Source organism: Narcine bancroftii, chromosome 6 (genome assembly GCF_036971445.1).
Source record: "Narcine bancroftii isolate sNarBan1 chromosome 6, sNarBan1.hap1, whole genome shotgun sequence".
NCBI lineage: Eukaryota > Metazoa > Chordata > Chondrichthyes > Torpediniformes > Narcinidae > Narcine > Narcine bancroftii.
The window spans coordinates 216,013,256-216,034,983 of NC_091474.1; the positions used below are offsets into that span (position 1 = coordinate 216,013,256).

General features: G+C 39.7%; 1 protein-coding gene across 2 annotated transcripts in view; it reads left to right on the plus strand.

Annotated features, from left to right (window-relative positions):
• The window catches only part of LOC138737038 (glutamate receptor ionotropic, kainate 2), a 511,494-nt gene that overhangs the window by 408,001 nt on the left and 81,765 nt on the right, over positions 1–21,728 (plus strand). The window contains exons 12-13 of one of the 2 annotated variants that reach the window (XM_069887457.1): positions 1,840–1,920; positions 17,839–17,957. In XM_069887457.1, coding sequence (XP_069743558.1) covers positions 1,840–1,920; positions 17,839–17,957 — 200 coding nt within the window. The remainder of the gene's footprint in view (positions 1–1,839; positions 1,921–17,838; positions 17,958–21,728) is intronic. The other variant, XM_069887458.1, reaches the window with a different exon arrangement.

The window sequence follows — 21,728 nt, forward strand, 5'->3', positions numbered from 1 at the left end:
TGAATTTTGGAGGCGTCTATAGAGAAAATGTGATTTCTCACAATTCAAGAAAAAGATAAGAGATATTTGTTATGTGATGAAAAATCCATTTAAAAAACATTCAGTTCTATTCTCTCAAGTTTGCTCTTTTGCCAGCTATTTTTTTTTCCCACATCATCATAGCTCTTGTTACAGTGTTGTGGTTTAGCCCCAATCCAACCCATACTCCACATCCAGACCAGTACCATTGAGAGTGATAATGTTACCTTTTGATAAGACATTTATGTCTATCTACTTCTGTCACTTATGAGAGAATTCATCCGAAAATCAGCACCTGATTACTTATTTCATTCCAGTCATGGTATGAAAAGATTGGCCATTATATTTACCTGTAAAAATACCGTTACATCAAAAGAAGTTGGCCATGAATTATTTAATCTTGAAGATATGATAATTGTTGAATAAATTTAAGTATTTTGTGCTGGATTTCAAATCTGTGGACTTTCTGTTGCTTCCTGCATTCTTTAGGCATTTGGAATCCAAAATGTAACATCTCCTAATCACTTCTTGATTTCCCTCATTGTTATGTTCAAGCTGGAAAATTCCTTGGTGATTTTTGTCCTGAATGCTTTATTTTATGGACACAACATTTAAACGGATAAGCATGGTTTTCACCACATTTCTGGGAAAATGAGGGTTGCTGAAGAGCTGTGGGAACATTCTTGACTTTATTTTCTTTCGATCATGGTGTTTCTTGCCTAACTGATATTTGCTGGCAATGAGGCATAGTTTCTTGAAAATTACTTTGACTTCCATCCTATTGAATCAAACATATTTCATTTTTATTTGTGATATCCCGTCATGCATTTCAGCGATGTGGCAAAACTAACTTTGCTGGAAGAGTGTATGCAAAGATAGCTATCAGAACATAAGTGACTATTTGTATCAGTGAAGTCATGCCAACCCAGCTTGCTTTCTTCTGTCGATGATTCACAACAAGACAAATCTTTATATACTTCCTTATCACTATTAGTTGTCACTCAGTACACTGTTCTGGCAGCAAGACACCCTTGTCCCCAGATTTTAGTACTAGAAGAAAAGATGTCATGTTTGACCAAATGGCTTTTTTCTTGCTGAATTAACAGCCTGGTATCCTTGCAATTTGTATCAGTAAGGACCGGTTTCCTTATCACATTGCACATTCATCCTGGAGTGAATTGTTGTTCAACCATGTGAATCTGCCGATGATAAATCTGTTGCTATTCATTCATGAAAATCTGTCAGTATTCAAGTTTGCTGTCACATCCCGTAGTGGAAGGTTTCATTGAAGAGACGGAACCTGCTACTTCTGCAACCTTAATATTCTTAGCATTCTCTCAGCGTGCATTTCACTTCTTTATCCATTTACTTAAACATTTCCTAACACATGGCTGCAAATTAATAATTAAGGTTTGATTATTTATTTTAAGGCATTGTCAATTAAGAATTATGTTATCCCGTTGGACAAGTAAAATTTAAAATTAAAACTTGCTTATAATAAACCATTGCAATGTTAAATCACCAGATGGTCCAATTAGTAAGGATACAAACAAGATGTTGGCTGCAACTCTGCTTAACCGTTTCCATTTTGGTCCATTATATTTTCCAGAGTTATTGTCCATAAATTGGCCTTCTGTTTTGTTTGTTTTTCATTAAAAATGTACTCACCAAGTAGTGTTAAAACCACTTCACGTGTAAGTCTGATCACTGTGTGTTGGCAAATTACTTGACTGCCAAGTGGGGTAGGGATTTCAGCCAAGCTTATTTGTTCATCATTACAAAGTGCAAAATTGAGCTAATTTTTCCCTTTTTCTGATGCAGAAAAACAGAGGCCAGTTGGAGTGTCATTGCCCCTTCTGGTTGCGCTGAGCTAACTTACACAGAAATGGATCTTCCTGCTTGGTATGGCTAAGTAGAATACGGAGTAGTGCAGGATACAAAATTCAATGTCATTTTACAATGTCAGTTCTGAAATGAAAAGTATTTTAATACTTATTTCTTCCATGCATTGACTGCCAGAGAAAGGGTGAAAGAAGCTTTTCATATTTAGGCAGTACCATGTAGTGGTACCAAATTGGATGAGTTTGGTGAAAAGAATGAGGCAGTATTGACAGTAGTAAGGCTGACAAGTTCCTACAGAAATCCCTTCAGAGCCATTAATTGCCGTGTAACATTTCCAGGTTGTTTCTCACAACCCAGCCTATCACTGCACAAGTGGCAGTTCTCGAAGAAAGGATCCTTAGCCCAATCATTTTCAGTTGTTGCATAAATGGCCTTCCTTCCTTAATCATGATTGTTCATTCACTACTCTATCCATAATGAGACCATCCAGGTTCCATGATGGGCCCGGATCATATCTTGGCTTTGGCTGACAAATGTGTCAAATGAAAACTTTCTCGCACTGGCAAAGTCAAACCAGGCACTGACTTTTAAAAAAACAGAACCATTATTTATCACCTTCACCAGTGCAGGTTTGCCAGTAACTCTAGACATTTAACTTGTTGAAGTTTATACATTACCATCTGATATGAGCAGGGCAAAGCCTTGATCCTTAACAACATGGCACAGTTTTTAAAAGTCTTTCCACTCTAAACATCTCTCCACGAGCTATAAAGCTGTCAACAAGTGGAATGGGCAACCTATCACTTACCGGAATAGATTCTGAAGAAAATCCTTAATCGTGGTATCATCCAAGTGGGGTTCTTCCTGAACTGTGCAGAGTGAAGAATCAGCACCATTTTATTTTTAGCAAGGGTGCATTGTTACCAGATTTGTCCAGTTCATCCTTATTTGTTCAGCCAACATAGTTTAAGTTTGACATTTCTCAGATTAGTGAGTCTCCTACTCTTGTAGACCAGAAATTTTGGAAAGAGGTAGTTAAATCGAGGTGTGAAATGTTGCACTTCAGTTGGGGAAGGAGGTATTTTGTGGTTCAGATTTGCTTGGCCACTTCAAAAGCCTTTTAGAGTTAATGTTTAACAGAATGTTTATCAAAGTCATTTTGTTTAAAGACATTAGGTTCTTCTCAAAAGGACATGTGTGACCTGATAGATTTTCACAGCACTTCAACGAACAGATGACCACATTTTTGATAATGGTTTTATTTCATTATATTTATAGAAGAAGGAATGGTTTCAGATTTCCATCTAAGGATCCAAACATAATTTATCTGAGACATTAGGCCCTTTCATGCCAGCCCCATGTTTTTCAGAACAGTTCCAGCTGCGGAGGTGAATTACAGGTCGGGAAGATGGCCATTGCTCTGCCATGTTTTGAGCTGCTGACTAGTGCATTCGAAGCAGCCCGATGAGGAGCCGGAGTGGCCGGTGGGGCTTTCATAGTCTGCACCAGCCGTCCCCTGATGCTCCCCCCCATCCTGACAGCTCCCACTAGCCACTGCTGACCTGATGGGCCCCCTCCAGATACCCATGCCTTGATGGCCCCTGCCCTGGCTGCCCCTGACCTGACAGCACCCACTAGGCTGAGGGGGACATGGAGGGAGAGGGGTGAGTGGGTGGGAGAGAGAGAGGGGAGATGGGTCACTGGCTGATGGCATCATCGCGACGTTATCAGCCCACCCCTAGCCAGCTGCTTGGAGTGGCTGTACATTCATGTGAGGCAGTGGGCCACAGCACTCTGCCGATTATCCTTCCCAAGAGAGATTGCAGTCGATGCCTTGGAGCCTTCCATGGCGCATTCATAGAGTTAAGTCTCCCGATATAAGGGTGGAGGACCTCTACATGAAACGGCCTATTAATTCAGATCTCAGGTTACTGACATAGCAATCTGATCACACTCTAAAGCTACTGGAACCCTTTCATTTGTCATGGGTCAAAATGCACAAAACCTGAACAAGTAGGAATTAAAAAGTTCTCAAGTTAGCTATTTTCTTGAAATATCAGATTCTCAGAATCTTATGTATATGTAAATTTAACGAGTTATGTTAAATTAATGTAAGTGGTATTCATTTAATTTCTAACCTATTAGCCAAATATTTAAATGGCCATTACCATTAATTCCTGTTTTGAATAATCTGGTAAGTAGTCGCCTCGAAATGCCATCAATGAAGGATGTGCAGCAAAAGCTGCAGATGTTAGAAAGCTGAAATAAAAATAAGAACCTTTTGGAGCTAGTAAATTAGTCAGAATTTGTGAATGGAGAAATAGAGTTAACCTTTCATCATAATCAGAGAAAATCAAATAAAGGGCAAAGAGGATGGATAGATGAGAAAAAAGAAGAGAGAATGTTTCTGATTGGGTAAGGACCAAAATGGTCTGAATACTGCAAATGGTTGTGCTGTCAGCTGAGAGGCAGTAGTGAGGATCTATTAGGCAATGCTGATTGGAATCGAGGTCAAAATGATTAGCACAATGGGTGGCCTCTCCTTGGTTCGAATCTGGCGCTGTCTGTAAGGACTTTGTACATTCTCCCCATGTCTGCGAGGGTTCCTCCAGAGGCTCTGGTTTCCTTCAACCATTCAAAAAAAAAACCATACCAAGCTTGCAGGTCAATTGGGTGTAATTGGGAGGCGTGGGGTCACGGGCCAGGAGGGCATGTTACTGTGCTGTATGTCCAAATTTAAAATGGACAATATTTTAGATCTCACTGTTGCACAATTATTTTTTTCCTTTCTCCTCTCCCTTTTCATTTCCCTCTATTTACATCTCCTTCAGGCCGAACAGGTGTGCCTAATAAATCTTCACCACCATCTCTCAGTCAGCACCATTATTAGTTTTGTTATTTAGTCCTACTTGGTCACCATCCAATCACAGCTATTCTCACTGTTTCCTTTACCCCCCCCCCCCCGCCACCCCATCATTCTCTGCAACATAAAAAAAAGTTTGGTTTCTAACTAACATGTCATTGATCTGGAAGTTTGACTCTGTTTATCTGTCCATTGTTGCTGCCACTCCTGTTGAGTATCTTCAACATTTTTTGACTTTATGATGTTCCCTTAACACTGAACCTTTGGCCCTTCTTTGTTGTAAAGATATTAGCAGGGATGGTACTGCTGAAGTAATCTTGTTAAGTCCTGTAATTTAAGATGTAATTGGGGTATATGACACAGTACTGTCTCCATTTTCTGGAAGTTGGATTTTGACAGGAATGTCAGTCCGGGAGTTATCCGTGATGCTATATACTGCAGAATTTCTTGAACAATAATCAGGATGTTATTGGTGACTGTCAAGGGCCAGGCGGTGAATTATTTGTTTTAATATACGTTGCCAGTTACTGTTCTGGTCTTATCACATTGATCTTCACTTGAATCCAAAAGTGCTGATGGTAAAAATGAAGTGCTTTAAAAATTATACTTGATTAGGAGCATTGAATATTTGAAGATAGATGCTCTTAGGACTGCACACTCTATGTGTTTGGTTCTACCAAATAGAAATGAATAAGCAACAGAATTGTTATTGAAAGTCAAAAGGAGCCAGCCAATCTCTTTGTTCATGAAACACAGAACTTTCTAGTGGATGCCACTTGCCAGCTGTAGCCTGCAGAATATTTGTGTCCTATTGTTTGGTCCGTACTGATGCCGAAGTGTACTGTTGCTGTATCTTGCTCCATTATTGGAATTGAACACTGTAAACAGTATAAGCGAATGTCAGCGTGGCTGATCTTGTGATAGACGAAAGTCATTGATGAAGCCACACAAAAAAATAGTTGTATCATGGACAGCTCCCTAGGGATTTCCTGAAATGTATCTCCTGCTCTCTCTTTTAAAAAAGTCTTTACTGACTGGAACAACCAAATGATAGTGATGGAATGAGAGGGTCAGGCATAAATGATATAAAAAGGTAGAAAATGAGCTGTAATTAGGTTTAATCACAAAATACCTAGTGTAATACGCAGGATTCTTCTGCAGTAATCTCTAATATTCATATAGCCAAGTAAAGTGCACAATTTACAGGGTATAAAATTACAATGAAAAGATCAATTAGCAGCAAATAACTCATGCATGTTTTCCTACTCTGAAGTCTTCTCCCTGATGGAAAGAGGGATAAGGGGGGGTGTTCATGGGTGATGGGTCTTTTAGAATGTTGGCTGCGTGCGTAACGGTGCGGGAAAGAGTCCTTGGAGGGGAAAGGTCCTGAGCTGCATTCACTGCCCTTTGTAGCTTCTTCTGCCCTTCAGCAGAGCAGCTTCCATAACACTTTGTGATGCATCTAGCAAGTATTCAACAAGAAATTTAAATGCAAACAGTATGGAAACATCAAGTGCTCATGTGATGTGAAATGCAGAAGTAAACTAATCATTCACAGCTAGTGGCAGGTTTTCACAAACAAGGTCTTGCTATTAATGCCTCTTTTCTTCGGAACTATTGGAAACACTTCTGTGATCCTTTAGATGGTAGGGTGAAGAGATAACATCTAAAAATGGTTTAGAAAAATGCTTCATATATGAGATAATTTTACAATAGACCTTGGGTCTACATAAATTATGTAAGTTGAACTAAACTTGCACCTGAAGTAGAGAAAGTTACTGAGAAGAAAGTCAGTGTTGTTCACAAGGAAGTCTTGTTCTGAAAGTCCTTTCAAATGATCTATAATTCGGAAGGCAGGTTAAAGGCAAATTTGGTCCATCATAAAATGCAATGATTGATGTAAACCTAGAACATTACAGCACAGTACAGGCCATTTGGCCCTCTAAGTTGGGCCAACCTCCAAAACAAATACTAAAAACTTCCTACCCAAATTAGGTGTCTGCCCCTATGTGGCTCTGATGTTCCACTGTGCTAGATTACTCACTGTTTGTGGCACTTATCTGTGCTTTGGATTAGCTAAGGAGTTACAATTAACAAATATGTAGAAACAGAAGAAGTTATGCAGCAGACGAAGAATTGGGATTAAGTTGATTAGATGCAACAAGGTATCAGTGAAGTGGTCAGCTGAGCAAAAACAAGGCAAATGAAATTAATTTCAGAGGAATGTCAGATTATACATTTGGGGAAGGCACACAAGGCAGAACAATATAAAATAAGTATTTAGATTCTGGACAGTGTGGAGGAACAGAAGGATTTTGTTTGTACGCAGAGATTCCTGAAGATACCATGTCATGTGGAAATTATGGTAGGGCAGCAGACCTCATGGTTAACTTTATTAACCAAGGTACAGAACCTGTGAACAGAGACATAATGAAAATCTATTCAAAACTCTCATTAAGCCATAGCTGGATAGTGTGTATATCTTCGACCAGAGCACTACAGGAAGAATGCAACAAAGGAGATTGATGCATCATCAATTATCGCAAAAGAATGAAGTTGTGAAACTGACTATAAACTGGAACAGCCAGTCTCACTGACTGGTTGAGGCAGAATGAAATGGGGAGCATGCAAAGGGCTCTGGGTAGGATTGATCTCAGGAGGCGGGTCCAGCTGTGAGCAGTCAATCATAGTCTAACAGTGGTTGACAACAGAGATATTGCTGAATTGGGCAATTTTGGTGGAAGGATGAGATGGTCTCAACGCTAAGATTTTGACCCTATTACTAATGAGAACCCCAAACTCACTCTTAAGAGCGGTTGATGCAGAGTTTTTTTAAAGTATCTCCCTCTTTTAAAAGTATCTAATTGAAGAAACATTTGTACATGCTGAAGAAGGAGAGATGTGGTGTGAAAATAGCCTGAGTGGCTCCTGCATTCCCAACATGAATATAATGGGCTACAAATTTATCTATCGCTGAATCAGAGAAGTATTGAGCACCAACCCTCAATCAAACTCTAAAGGACATAATCACACCCATTGATCCTGCCATTCTTCATGCTGGGCTATAGCAGAGCTATTTTATGAGGGGAAAAAAAAAAGAATACATTTTAAAAGTGAAGGAAGAAACAGCAAATCAATAAATCTCCCCATATTAGTTTAATGAACTCATTTTCTATTCACTTGGAAGAAATGTTCTTATAAGCAATTACCACACCACGAAACTTCAAGTTTAATTTTGCATACAAAATTGTGGATAATGTACCAATGGTTACATCCTGCCAGTGGCTGAGCCTGCACAGTGGGGGCACATTTTCTGATATTTAGTCTATTGCTGAACAAGGAACTAAGAGAGTGATCTGACAAAATACTCATTGCTATTCTTCGGCAGGCTTTATGTTGACTAAAAGTAGATCTGATTATGATCCAGTACTTTAATATAGTTACAAGAAGCATTCACATTACTCTGAGGTGTATAACTCTGCTTCTGTTTCTCTCGTTTCCTCTGGGCTCCCAAAATACTAATTACGGTAGGAGTCTACCCCAGATGGTACAATGTGGATAGTTCTGTCAGGAAGTACGTTCAAGATGAATTCAATAGATTTTTGGGCATTAAACAAACTAGAAGATATGTGGAACAGGGAGGGGCCTTGGATCACCTACGAAGCCTGTAATGATCGTGAATGGAAGGGCAGACTGAATAGGGTGTGTGTTCTCACTGTTTATGCTGATTGGTGCCTCTGTTGCACCATTTAAAATTTGAAGTAATTCTCAGGATGAGGCTGATAATAGGAATGGCAAGCTTTAGCTGGAAAGCACTGTGGCTCAATCACACCGCATACTCAGAATTCGGAGATGTCAGAATCACCTCAAGGCTCGATGGAAAGCAGCAAAGCAATCACTGGAGCAAAAACAAAAGAGAGGTGTAAAGTTAAGTGACCTCAAATTTTGAGCACAAAGTTACAACTGGTTCAGCTTATGTTTCACGGCAGACAAAATGAAAGAAAGTCAGGGATGTTGTGCAAAGCCTGACCACGAATCCCCGCTAATGTTAACTGAGGAGTCAGTACTTGAAGCAATGGTGAAAAGCACAGTGGCCTGGCCACTCAATGGATGTTACTGGCAATACGAACACCTAAAGTAATGAGCAGCAACTGTCATCTAAGTTGGTTCAGAATATGCACCTGCTTATTTTTTATTCACTCTCTCTCTCTGAGGATAAATTAGGTAAGTTATTCCCTCTTTCGCCTTTCTCGTCTGTGAAACTGAAGATAAAAGAAACTGTGCCAGACTGTTTTGAGACGTATTTGTCACAAAATTAAATGATGCACTCTTATAAACAAGATTTATTTTTAATGAAATTAATACAATAATCACAAGGCTTAACTTTTGGTGTAAAAAAACCTTACTCTGCAATGAAAACCCCGATCTTGTCGAACTAATTTAGAGGAAAATACATAAATTACACTTTGCATACAAAAAAAGCAAGTGGCATTTTGTAATGTATGGTGCAATCCATCAAAATCTAAGCAGTAAAGTCAATATATTTTTCATTACAAGATTCTATTGTGGATTCTAAAGGCAGCAGCAGAATTTACATTATTGTGTTTAATACTGGTTTCTTTGCACTGATAACAAAGCTCATTGCTCATGGGTTTAATTCTATTACAAAGATCTTGCAGGAAAAGACAAGAGACTATTTTTTTTTCAGTTTGCTATATATTTAGTTAAAACTACGTGTCCTGAAATGAGAACAGGGAAGTGTTGTTCTTTCACAGTCAATATCTGTAGAAATGCACAAATTAAGGCAAAAAGTGTTTCATGTCAAGAGAATGGTAGGCATCTCAATTTCATCAATTAAAATCACTCACTCATGATATCTTAGACTTTTATTTCAGCGATTTTAACCTATATCTCCAAATTCTCCTGTACTTTTGCCACAATTATCAATCTTAACAGTCTGGAATTGTAATTATCCCCTGTACTAGAACATTAATTAAGCAGGAACAAATTATCCATGGTAAACAGGGCTAAACCCATTCATCCATTGAGTCTTCCAAAGAAATGTGATGTCCTATCTATCTCGATATTTATTCCTGACGCCAAACCCTCAACTCTGGTGGCACAAAGAAGTTGCTTCATTTTTGTTTTTGTATTTTTACAGTTACTCTTACCTAAACTAAATGGGTTTAAAAAAAATCTTCAAATTGATTTTGTTCATTTGTTGCAATGATGGTAACACTGGCTGTTATACAGAAGTAAGCGGTCAGCTCCTTTGGAGCGTTTGATACCCTATGTATTGCCTTTTAAATCTGCTACATGCAGGGTCAGCCAAAAATACTTTGTCGCTGGTTAAATGTTAAAAAAAAATGGCCACACACAAAGGTTTTAGTGGAACATTTGGAAGATGAGGAGAAATAGGTTCAGATATTTTTAGAGAAATACATACTCAAAAAATTTTCCACAAAGGATATATTTAATTGATTTCCAGAATTTGAAACTTCCTTTTCAGAAAAGCTTTGTCTTTTTAAAGTCTTGTTGCCATTTTTTTTATCCATTTGTTGTTATACCAATAAGTATATTAACAAATGTGTTTGAATGTTAATTGTTTATTTCACTTTATCAGGGAGAAATTAATATGATTATATTCATATATAATGTTCTTCTCTTTTAAAAATGATTATAAAATTACTGTTAGAGAAGGAAATAATTCATATTGTTCTTTTCATGTGCTCAGCATTTCTTGAAACAATTTCCAGACGATGAAACAATAAAATGTGGTAAATAAAAATTAAAAATTCTGATGGTGCTGAAGAAAATTTTCAGGAAGTAGACTCTTACAAAGAGCAATAAAATAAATCCATGTAATCTTTTTCAGTCAGGGTAAACAAAATATAAAATCTAAAATTTTGAGAATAATTTCAAGAAATGGAAGGTGGGGGTGAGACAGGGACAGAAAGAGAGAGTGAAATAACAGCAATTTAATATAATGCCTTACTTGAAATATGGCACAGCCCTTCATATTGCATTAGAGTGTCAGCAAGGAATTTTTGTTTTCAATGCTTTGGAATGGGTATTGAACTCAGGAGGGAACACCACAAGCATAGCAAGAGCTAACACTTCATTGCCTAACTTGCTTTGAAGAGGCTCCTGGAACTTTTACTGCACGATACCATTGTACAGTTGCATAATTTATTTCAAAGAGGTTATGTCTTCCTTTGGAGTTGGAAGCAATGTCATTAAATCCAAATATTGCTTGGGTAAATATTTATAGGATATCACAAATTTCTAGCAAAGTAATTTCCAGATATTAGTTTACTTCAGCTGAAACTTAACCTAGCAAAGTAGTCAACATTGAAAAGTTTTCATCACACTGGTAAAGAACCACTTCCTCCCAGAAATTATTTAAATTTGCAGTTATAAACTGAAGGTGATGATCTTTTAAATCCAATTGGAGCTATCGTAATGCTTCAATTGGACTTTGTGGACTTTATCAAAGCACTTGTTCTCATGCTTTGAAACTTGATAACATTTAACATTATTAAGAAAGCCTTAATTTCTATGGTACAAATTTATAAACAGAAAAATACTAAAATATTAAAAAGCATTTCAATTGCTGTAGGCTAGATATAACTCACCACTAGGATCTGACAATGAGGACATTCTCTGCCAATTTCTGCGTCCATCTGCATGGGTTCAGTGGAAACCCTGGCATTCAGCCAGCTGCGATTTCATCGATCTGGTTGGTCAGTCAATCACATTGAAGAAATCACAGGGAAATCAAGGGAGGGCAACCGCATAAATTTGACTTTACTTTTTAAAAAAAAGATTATGCAAAGTGCCCAATAAAATTGGTGCATTCATATAAAATTTCTGATGCTCAAAAAAATCAAATCTTTTACTATTAAAACTATTCATGTGATGAAATTAGAATGACCTTACGTGAAATTGGCTTCTTTAGGACAGCACCTAATAGCCTGACTATGCCTGGGATTGTCTGATCTCGGAAGCTAAGCAGGCACAGGACTGTTCAGCTCTTGGAGGGGAGACCGCCTAGGAACACCAGGTGCAGTCAGTTTCTGTGAGGGGTGCTGGACAAAGTGGCCAAAGTGGCGACTCTCTGTCTGCCTTACGGTAGGCAAAAATTAAAGAATTTCATGTATGTTACATTCTAAATATAGTATTACATGAGTAGTATTACATGACAATGTAATTATTGACCAGCTAAGCAATAATTGTAACTCAGTCATAATTAACAACTCACTTGGATCTCACATAATAGGTCTAAAATCTACAGGTCCAAATGATTTTGTTTGATTCATTTGGAGAAAGCTGCAAATAGGACAGAATGTAGAGGTGTGATGAGTCACTGATAACAAATTTGGGACTTCTCCGAGCAATTCATTTCACTGTGATTACAGTCCAAAGACAATAATTCGAATGCCTGATCAAGTAATCATTAAGTAAAATGTCACTCACTTCCCTTTGTGGTTGATGCTTTTGCAGATTTTTGTGGAGCATCTCAATACACTGCCTGTTGCAATACAGGAACTTCCCAAAGTGTGACCTATGCGACTTATATCCATCTGCACATACTACCAAATTTTTTTTTTTCAAAAGAAAAAATACAAAACTTAAGTGATTACGTTGAAAATCAGGCGTGTTGCCTTGGTGCCTGCCAGGTTAAGATATTTCACCATATTTTCACTTCTTTTTCCCTGTTTTTTTCTGATTCTGTTGCTCAATATTCTGATAGGCAGGCAGATTTTAGACCCCAGTAGAGTCTGCAGCAACAGAGAGAATTAGAAAGATTCGGAGATAGAGAATGGAGGAAATCAATTTGTTTTACTCTTCAGTATCACAGCTGGGGCAATTCTGAGATATGAATGGTCGTCCAGATTGGAACACAGACATATTTTTGGGGAGTACCTGTACAGCAAATGTCTTGGAGTACTCTACCAGTCTAGATTTGGCAGGAATTCCAATCTTAAAATGAATACATTTCCAATGCATTACATCAGATGCATTATAAAGCAGAACCATTATCCAGCAATCAGCATTGGAATCTGTGCAGTAATCCCCTAATTAGCACTTTATTTATTTCTGGTGCTGATGCTTTGTTCTGTGCTATGTGATATGTAAATCTATAGCCCATGCAGAACAATTTGAAATTACAGCTTTTTTTTATCTTCTACTTTATTTTCATTGAAGCATCAAATTATTTGCTGTGATGTTGTTCTACTTTTAGAAATACCATGGTTGAACTTTTAATAGATAATGCAAAGAAAGATTGTTTTTGCTTGTTTTTCCTTTTCTGCAGGTAGATTGTTATTTCTGTTAAACAGCTTTCATTCATCTTTTCCCGGCAGTTGCAATAGATGCTTAACTTTAGAATTGGGCATTATGTTTTGTTTAAGTGAAATATTCAGCGTGTATTGCATGTTTTTGTGTATATGGCCTCACCATCAAACAAAGGAATGGTGTTCTGAAATCAGATTGGATGGAATTTTATGTATTACAATTAAAGCTCATAACACAACAGAGCTAGATAGTTTCAATCCAGGTTGACTGAAAGTAAAATTAACATAAAGAGATGTACAATCTGGAAGACTTCCCAATGGTAGAGTACTCACATCACGTAAAATATATATTCTTACAATTTAAACTGCAGTTTGAGCCTTCTGCAATTTCCTAAGATAACAAGTATTGTTTTGAAGTAGAATTGTTGGGGATATTCTGCAGTTGTGAAGGTGTTTTAGAAATAGATGTCCCTTTTCCTCCTTTCAATAAGTTCATCTGCTGATATCATATTGTCGGGAAATTAAGATAAATTCTCATTCTAACATTAGAAATCTTGCATATTTTAGAGCCATATTTTTTGAGCACTGCATTTGAGGCTGAGTTTCAAATTTCAAAGATCAGGGCTACAGTCTCTAAGTGCAACATTGACTTTAAAATTTATCCAATGGCGTCAGTAGGATCACTAGCACTGAACTTCAATACAATGCTTTCAAAATGTTGTAAAGTTTTACTTATTTTACTGCAGGGCCGTGCTCAAAGTGTTGGATAGAATGCTGAGTTCAATTAGCTAGTGCAGGCGTGGTGGGATGAGTGACCTCCACCCATAGCATATAGTTTTGCAATCAATAAAATAAAATTGTAATAAAACAACTGCAAAATTGCCCAATATTTTTTTCCAACTGTAAACGTTTCAATGAAATTACTAATCGTGTCAGGTGTCAATGGGAATTCTGTTGGCGCAGTGATAAAAAGCTGATTTTAATTACAGTTTTACTTCTAAAATGTGGGGAAAAACTAGAAGACAAAGGAAATAAATATGCAAGAAAGCTAAATCAAATAAGAAATGTGTGAAATTACAATTACGTATTATAGATTCAGTTTTTAAAGGAATCAGCATAGATACCCAATCTGATCTAATGATGCCAATCATCAATTATGCTGGAGAAAGCGTTTGAAAGCTCAATAAGACTAGAGTGCATATGATGGAGCCTATAGGTTCCTTGGTCTTGCCTGTTCCATTCATTGCTGAAAGTATAGTTGAAAAATATCAGGGAAATTGTGGACTCTTTCCACTTTGAAGGGGATGTGCATACCAGCTTTCCAATCCAATGATCAATGGGAAGGAAACCAGGGAAGGAAGAAGGTGCATAATTGAACATTGAACACAACATCATATTACAGGCCCTTTGGCCCACGATTTTATGTCGACCTTTATAAACCCATTTCCCTCCCACTCGCCCATAACCCTCTATTTTTCTTGCATCCATATGCCTGACTTAGTCTTTTAAATGTCCCTATTGTACCAGCCTCTGCCGTGACCCCAGCAATGTATTTCAGGCATCCACTATTCTCTGTATAAAATAACTTCCCTGATGTCTCCCTTAAACTATCTCCCCTAAACTGTCTTCCTCTCACCTTGGACGGAGGTCCTCTGGTGTTTGCTAGTCTCACCCGCGGGGGGAGGGGGGGGGGAGGAAAGATGCTTGCTGTCCTCCCTATCTATGCCTCTCATAATCATATAGACCTCTGTTAAGTCACATTTCATCCTTCTTTGTGGTAAAAAGAAAAGCCCTCGCACCGTTAACCTTGCCTCATAAAACACATTCTCAAATCCAGGCAACATCCTGGTAAATCTCCTCTGCACCCTCTCCCTAGCCTCCACCTCATTCCTATAATGAGGCGGCCAGAATTGAACACAATATTCCAAATAGGACGCTGATCAATTAGTCGGCATTGCATCTGATGTTAAGGATCTGGCAATGTTGTGGTTTGATTAGGTTACAAAGAAAATGACATGTTTTGTTGTGATGCAAAAACTGATAATGAGTAGCGTTAATCGTTTGAACATGTCATGCATCTCTGAAAAATAAGATAGTCATGAAGCCTGGTATATATTTCTCCTTCCACCTTTGATTGTTGGTGCTGCAGCTCCCACTGCTGGTATGTCTTGCCTTTCAATTCGTTACTGAAAGCTCAGAAACACTGCAAAGAACGCTACTTCAAAATTGGCATAATTATCACTAAGTTGAGCAATGGAAAACAATACAAAAAACTAAATCAATGTAAAATAATCTTTCTTTACTATTTGCATCTTCGTTGTATAAAAATTTCAACTGAGTTTCTAAATGAAAAGTATGATGATCATTTTGGTTTGTGCACTGCTTTTAAACCCCTCCCTTCTCACACTGACAATGGCCAAATTATGTTAAAGCAAGTGGAGTGTTTTCTCTACTGTATATTGTCATCGAAAGCCATCCTCTCAGACCTCCTGTGGTAACTTCCTTTCCTGTTGCCCCCAAAGAATTACCCTTGATCCCTTCTGTTTATCATAGACACAATGCCCTGCAGTGACATCAGTGAAAACAAAGCATCATTTACCTCATATATGCTGGTATCATCTGGATCTATCTCTCCACCTCCTCCCTTGACTCCTCCATTGGACCAATCACTTTTTGTCCACTCTTTGTTTCACTTCTCCAGCTCCCAAAATGGGATAAGAAGAAATTTCCACTCAATATGTGGATAACCCAACCAATTTTCTTCAATCCTGATTATAATCTCTGCTCTGAGACACATAGTTAAACTCCCCCACCCCCCCCAACCTTGCAACCGGTAGCTTGCTTGCCTCTGAACACTTGTAATTGACCACTGAGTTCTAGATCTGTCACGTTGCCCCCATCATCTGCTGCTGAACCCCTCATCTGTCTCTTTGTTATTCCAGGCTTATGATGCACAGTCTCTGAACTTTTTTTTAACCAGAACACTAGTCATTTTCATATATTTCACCACCCTATCCAGTCATTTCCCTAAGTTCTATGAATTACATTGGCTCTCAATAAGGAGATGCATTGGCTTAAAATTCTCATCTGTGTTTGCAGGTCCACTCATTGTTTTTGCTTTGAAATTTCCTCCATAAATCTCTGTCTCTCTTCCTTTCTTTCCTCTTTTACCACCCTCTTTACAGTGCATGTCTACACTATATTTTGAAGATGCCTCAATGGACTGAAGTCAGTATTTGTTTAATTACGTTGCTCTGAAGCCACATTTGAAAGGCACTTTTTAATTACATCTTGTAATTTTGGTTGATCTTAAAAGGCAATGCAAGTTCTCAAACTATTTATTTTGTTCAAATAAGGAACCATTTAAAACGAAGTCATTCTGTGTGAAGTAGCGAGTGTTCCATTGATTGCTAAAATTACCAGTTGCAGCCTTTTTGCAGATGAAGTTCAACACTAACCAATTTAGGATAAATTTATTCAAATTTATCAGTAAAAGCCATTTTAGTGAGGATTGTTATGAAGTGGTCTATTAGCCTCATTGTACTTTATACATTGCAATGTTTGTTCCCACATGATGGTATTAAGGGGAATTGCACAGGTTTCAAGACACTAGAAAATGCAGAAATGATCGATGATGGCAGCATTATATTCCTGCATAGGCTTCTATCATTATCCTTAGCTTACAGCTCACCATTATAAATAGAACACCATTGGACAAAGTGGATTTGCAATGCACACCTAGCACAGGAAAAAATTGGATATTATATACATCTCAGCACTTTGGATTTAGTAAAACAGAAATCCATTCAAAAATTTGGTATTTTTAGTATAAAGAATAGCAGTTGGACAATTGAGACCAAGCCCTAGAAACAAAGTGCTAAGAACCCAATTCATTCTTGATGAATTTTTCGTAGGACTGAAAAAAAGGATAGTAATTTAAGAAGGTAGCCAACTATTTCTCAGTCTTCAAAATCTTTACATTAAGCATGATGCTTAGTTTGTTGATGAGGGTAAAGCAAGTTGCATCACCTACAAAATACACAGAACTAAAATAAGAATGTAACTGTTTCAGTCCAATTTCTTGCACCAGTGAATGAATAAATTATGAAGTATCTTGGTACTCAGGTGGATAGTGCTACTCTGGCAAGGTTTAAAGAATGTGAGAATGTGTGGAGAGTGTAACCATTGTCATTTCAGAGAAGAGAGACAATTCAGCCATTGTATTTAACTTATATTGCAAAGATTTTATCAAGAATGTGAGGGGAGCACATTTTTGGACTTGCATTATCCCCAATTTCCTTAAAGATCTGGATTTAGCTTTTAATCCAAAAGACCAACGCTGAGCAAACTTGAAAACTAATTGCAGTGAACTATATCCTGGTGATATAATATATAAAGTTTGGCTTTCCAGAAGCAAATCACTACTTGCCATTAACAATTAATGAATGGAACAATATGTAGTAAGGTTGAATTTAAACAAATTAATGCCAGAAGCTGGGGATTCTTAACTAGCGTTCAGCTTTGTTCCATTCTCTATCATAAAGTATACCTTTAGAAGTGAGACCATAGCACTGTTGCCAACAGTGAACAATTAGCTTTGGAAATACCACTTTGAAATGCTTAATTCTGTGTTTCTAATTGAAATGATCTTTATTTAAAATAAGTTTGCTCATAAAACTGGAAGTGTTATTAATGCATTGTTGCAATTTCAGTTATGTATTTTAAACTTGCTTTTGTTTCTTCTTCCTCCAGGAATCGTGCACTCTGTTGAGATTTTGTCTACTCATAGTTTCAATTTGTTTCTCTCAATTACCACAGGTTTAGCCCATATGAGTGGTATAATCCCCACCCTTGCAATCCCGACTCAGATGTGGTGGAAAACAATTTTACCTTGCTAAATAGTTTCTGGTTTGGAGTTGGAGCTCTCATGCAGCAAGGTATACGCTTCAGCCTGCACCTCTCTTTGGGCACATGTCCCACTCTTTGCTGGGGGTAACTGCTCTCAGGCACTTGGCTTGCATGGGTGCCTCTTTGCATGTATCCTAAATTAGCACACAAATTGTTAATTTTTAAAGCATCTACTGATCTACATCAGAAATGAGCTTTACATCTTTACACAGCATTATTTATACACTGCATGTGACTTTTTTACATGTGTGCCGAATGGACAGGTAAGTATTCAAGCATATTAACACACTTTCCTCAGTACAACAGGGTACATGATAAGAGGGAACCCTACTTCGCCTGCTGACCCCCCAGAAAACTGTGGGATAAAGTGTTGGACATGACGTTACCTTGGGTACATGACAGTCAGCCCCAACCAGGCTCTGTCTAAGCATCCTTAAAAGGCACATCCTCTGGTGTTTGGGTAAGATAAGAACTTTGTGGTAATTGCGTGACTCTTACAGCAGATAGTTCCGTCTTCCCCTGGTTGTTGTGTGCCTGCAATTGCAACATTGCTTGACTGCAGCCCAACCTTAAGGAGTTAAGAGCAGTCCAAGTGGGCGAGTAGTCCCTGAGTGGGCATCGTTTATGATTTTATGTATCGGACTGCATGCCTCTCAGGGCCTATTTGTCATCATGAACAAGGTATATTTCTCTTCTTTTCTTACAGACTTTTATAAAGTTAAGACTGGATTTGGAGTTGGCTGTCATGTCCAAGCTAATCTAGTTCAGGACTCAAGTGGTAAGGTGGATTGTGAGGGTAAGATGGATCAATAAGAGTTACCTCAGCTCTTGTGTAAGTTGCTATTAAACGAAATTAGTGAAATGCTTGATAATGGGCTGTAACATTATTTGAGGAATCCATCTTTCTCACATTCCATATTACCCAGTCTAATTCTAAAAAAAATGCACTTCAACTGTTTCTATCCTGGTTAATGTAAGCAATCTTACATTTGCATGATATCTGTTAAATGAGTGTAGCATGCAATAAAATGCATGATTGAGCATCAGTTATGCAGTTTCTTCTTCTAATAATTAGCCTGAGTGTGAGGTGGGGAGAAATATTTCTTGATGATAATTTTAGTAGAAATTCTATTTTGTACTCTCGTTGGGAATTTGTTGAAGCTATCAGCTGAAGACATATGATCCACTCTTTCCCCATTAGCTGCTAAACTTCCCTTTGGCATATATCCACTAATAGAAAATTGGATTCACTATCGTTAACACTGCTCTTCCTGGTGCTTAGCCCATCCCAGCATAGGTTTGGATTTTCAACAATTGACATGGAACTGCCACCTGCTTCGTGCAATGTTTGAGGTCCTCTGCAGGTAGGATCATTCCAAACATGACCCTAGCACGTGGTCACCATATTTTATGAATGGTGTAAAAATCTTAGCGAGGTAGGCAGAGGAAAAGTTGGAGAATTATACCAGGAATAAAAGTCATGAGTTATCTGAAAGGATTGAATAAAATGGCTCCTCAGAGCAGAAAGAGTTCATGGAAAATTTCAAATGGAATTGAGAAAATAATGAAGTATTTGAGGGAAGAAAGACTGAAGAAACAACTTCCAATTGCAAAAGACTCAGTTACCAGTGAATGTAAATTTAATCTCACTGCCTAATGAACCAGAGGCTGCAGGAAGGGTGGAGGGGGTTTCAACATGATGTAGTGGCGGCTCCACTGCTAACTGAAGGAACGCACAGCCAGACGGGTTGAGTTCAGTGAGCAAAAACTGATTTAATGCAGGCTGCTTGACTGATCTTATTCTCCCAGCCTGCATCTGGCTGAGAACCAAGCTGGGGGGCACCGATGTCACCGGGGCATCACATGGGTCCTCAAGTGCGGGCTTCTGAACCCGGTGCTGGGGTCGGGTGGAAACCCCTGACGGCACCATTTTGGCCAGTTGCCCCGCTGCGTGCATGAGACCATGCCTAATGGCGTACCACCACACAGCACCCCCCCCCCCTCCCCAGAACCGGCACCAATGTCCTTTTTTGCCAGGCGATCTCACTTCTTGGGATGGGCCACAACTACTAGTTCGGTGGGGTTGAGGTGGACTAGCTTTAACCTGTCCACTGTAAACAGTTCCCTCTTGCCTCCGATGTCCAGTGTGAAAGTGGATCCTGAATGCTGGATTATTTTGTACGGCCCTTCGTATGGTCTTGGATGCGCCCTGCTTGATAAAAACATACTCTGCGGAGTACAGCTTACTGGGGATGTAAGAGGCCCGTGTGCCATGTCTGGGCGGCGGTGGGGGTGTGAAGGAGTCCAACTGGGCCCAGAGGTGGGGCAGTAGACCGTGCAGTGACTGCTGGGGGTTGTGAGGTGTGTTGACAAACTCACCGGGTAGGGGTAGGGGTGCACCGTAGACCAGCTCGGCTGATGATGCCTGTAGTTCTTCTTTGGATGCTGAGCAGATGCCAAGGAACACCCAAGGCAGCTTGTCCACCCAGTCAGGGCCGGTGAGGTGGGCCATAAGTGCTGATTTAAGGTGGTGGTGCAATCGCATGACTAGCCCATTGGCCTGTGGGTGATAGGCCATGGTGTGATGTTGCCAAGCTGTGCCCAGAGCGCAGAGGTGAACTGGGTGCCCCGATCACTGGTGAGGTGGTTTGGGACGCTGAACCGGGCAACCCAACCGTTCAAAAGGGCTCGGGAGCAGGAGTCCATGGAGGGACTGGCATCGGGATCACCTCGGGCCAATGAGTGGTCCGGTTTACCACTGTGAAAAGGTAACGGTTACCTCAGGAAACGGACAAGGGTCCGACGATGTCTGAATGTATGTGGCTGAACCATTCCCGGACGAGTTGTATGGGCACTCTGGTGTATCTGTGTACCTTGGAAAGCTGGCAATGGGTGCAGGTTCTGGCCCAGTCCGCAATCTGCTTCCAAAGCCCGTGCCAGATACGGGCCTCCATATGGACCGTGGACCTGACGGAAGGGTGGGAAAGGTCATGGCTATGGTGGAAGACTTGCCTGCGCCACTGCTGGGGAACCACTGGTTGCGGGGTGCCCATGAAGACATCGCACAGGATGGAGCCCTCACCGTAAGGAGTTGGGAGGTCCTGGAACCGCAGGCCCGTGATGGCAGTCCTGAAGGCCCATGTCTCCTTGTCAGACTTCTGGTGCCTGGCAAGCTGGTTGAAGTCGAGGCCAGGTGTCAGTGCTCAAATGGCCGGTCGTGAGAGTGCATCAGCGACCATGTTGTCTTTCCCCGCCTTGTGCAGAATGTCAGTGGTGAACTCTGACACTAAGGAGAGGTGATGCTGTTGGCGGGCCGACCAGGGGTCTCTTGCCATAGCGAGCGCCTGAGTGAGGGGTTTGTGGTCGGTAAAAAGGGGTGAAAGGCCTCCTCTCCAAGAAATAGTGGAAATGACGCACCGCCAGGTACATGCCCAGCAACTCACGATCAAAAGCACTCTGGCGGGCAAAGAAGTCAGCTAAAGAATCCCAGTGGGTTCCACTGTCAATTCACCTGCTGCTCCAGGATGGCGCCAATGGCTGTAGCAGAGGCATCGACAAAGAGCACCATATGCAGGTCGGTGAGTGGGTGGACGAGCAGGGTAGCCTTCGCGAGGGCATCTTTCGTGGCTTTGAATGCCCTGCTGGCCTCTGGAGTCCAGGCGAGTGTCTTGTCTTTGGCCACAATGAGGGTGAAGAGTGGCTGCATGATGCGTGCAACGTCTGGAATGAAGCGGTTATAGAAATTGACAATACCCGTGAACTCATGTAGCCCCTTGAGGTTGTCCGGCCGTGGGAACTTC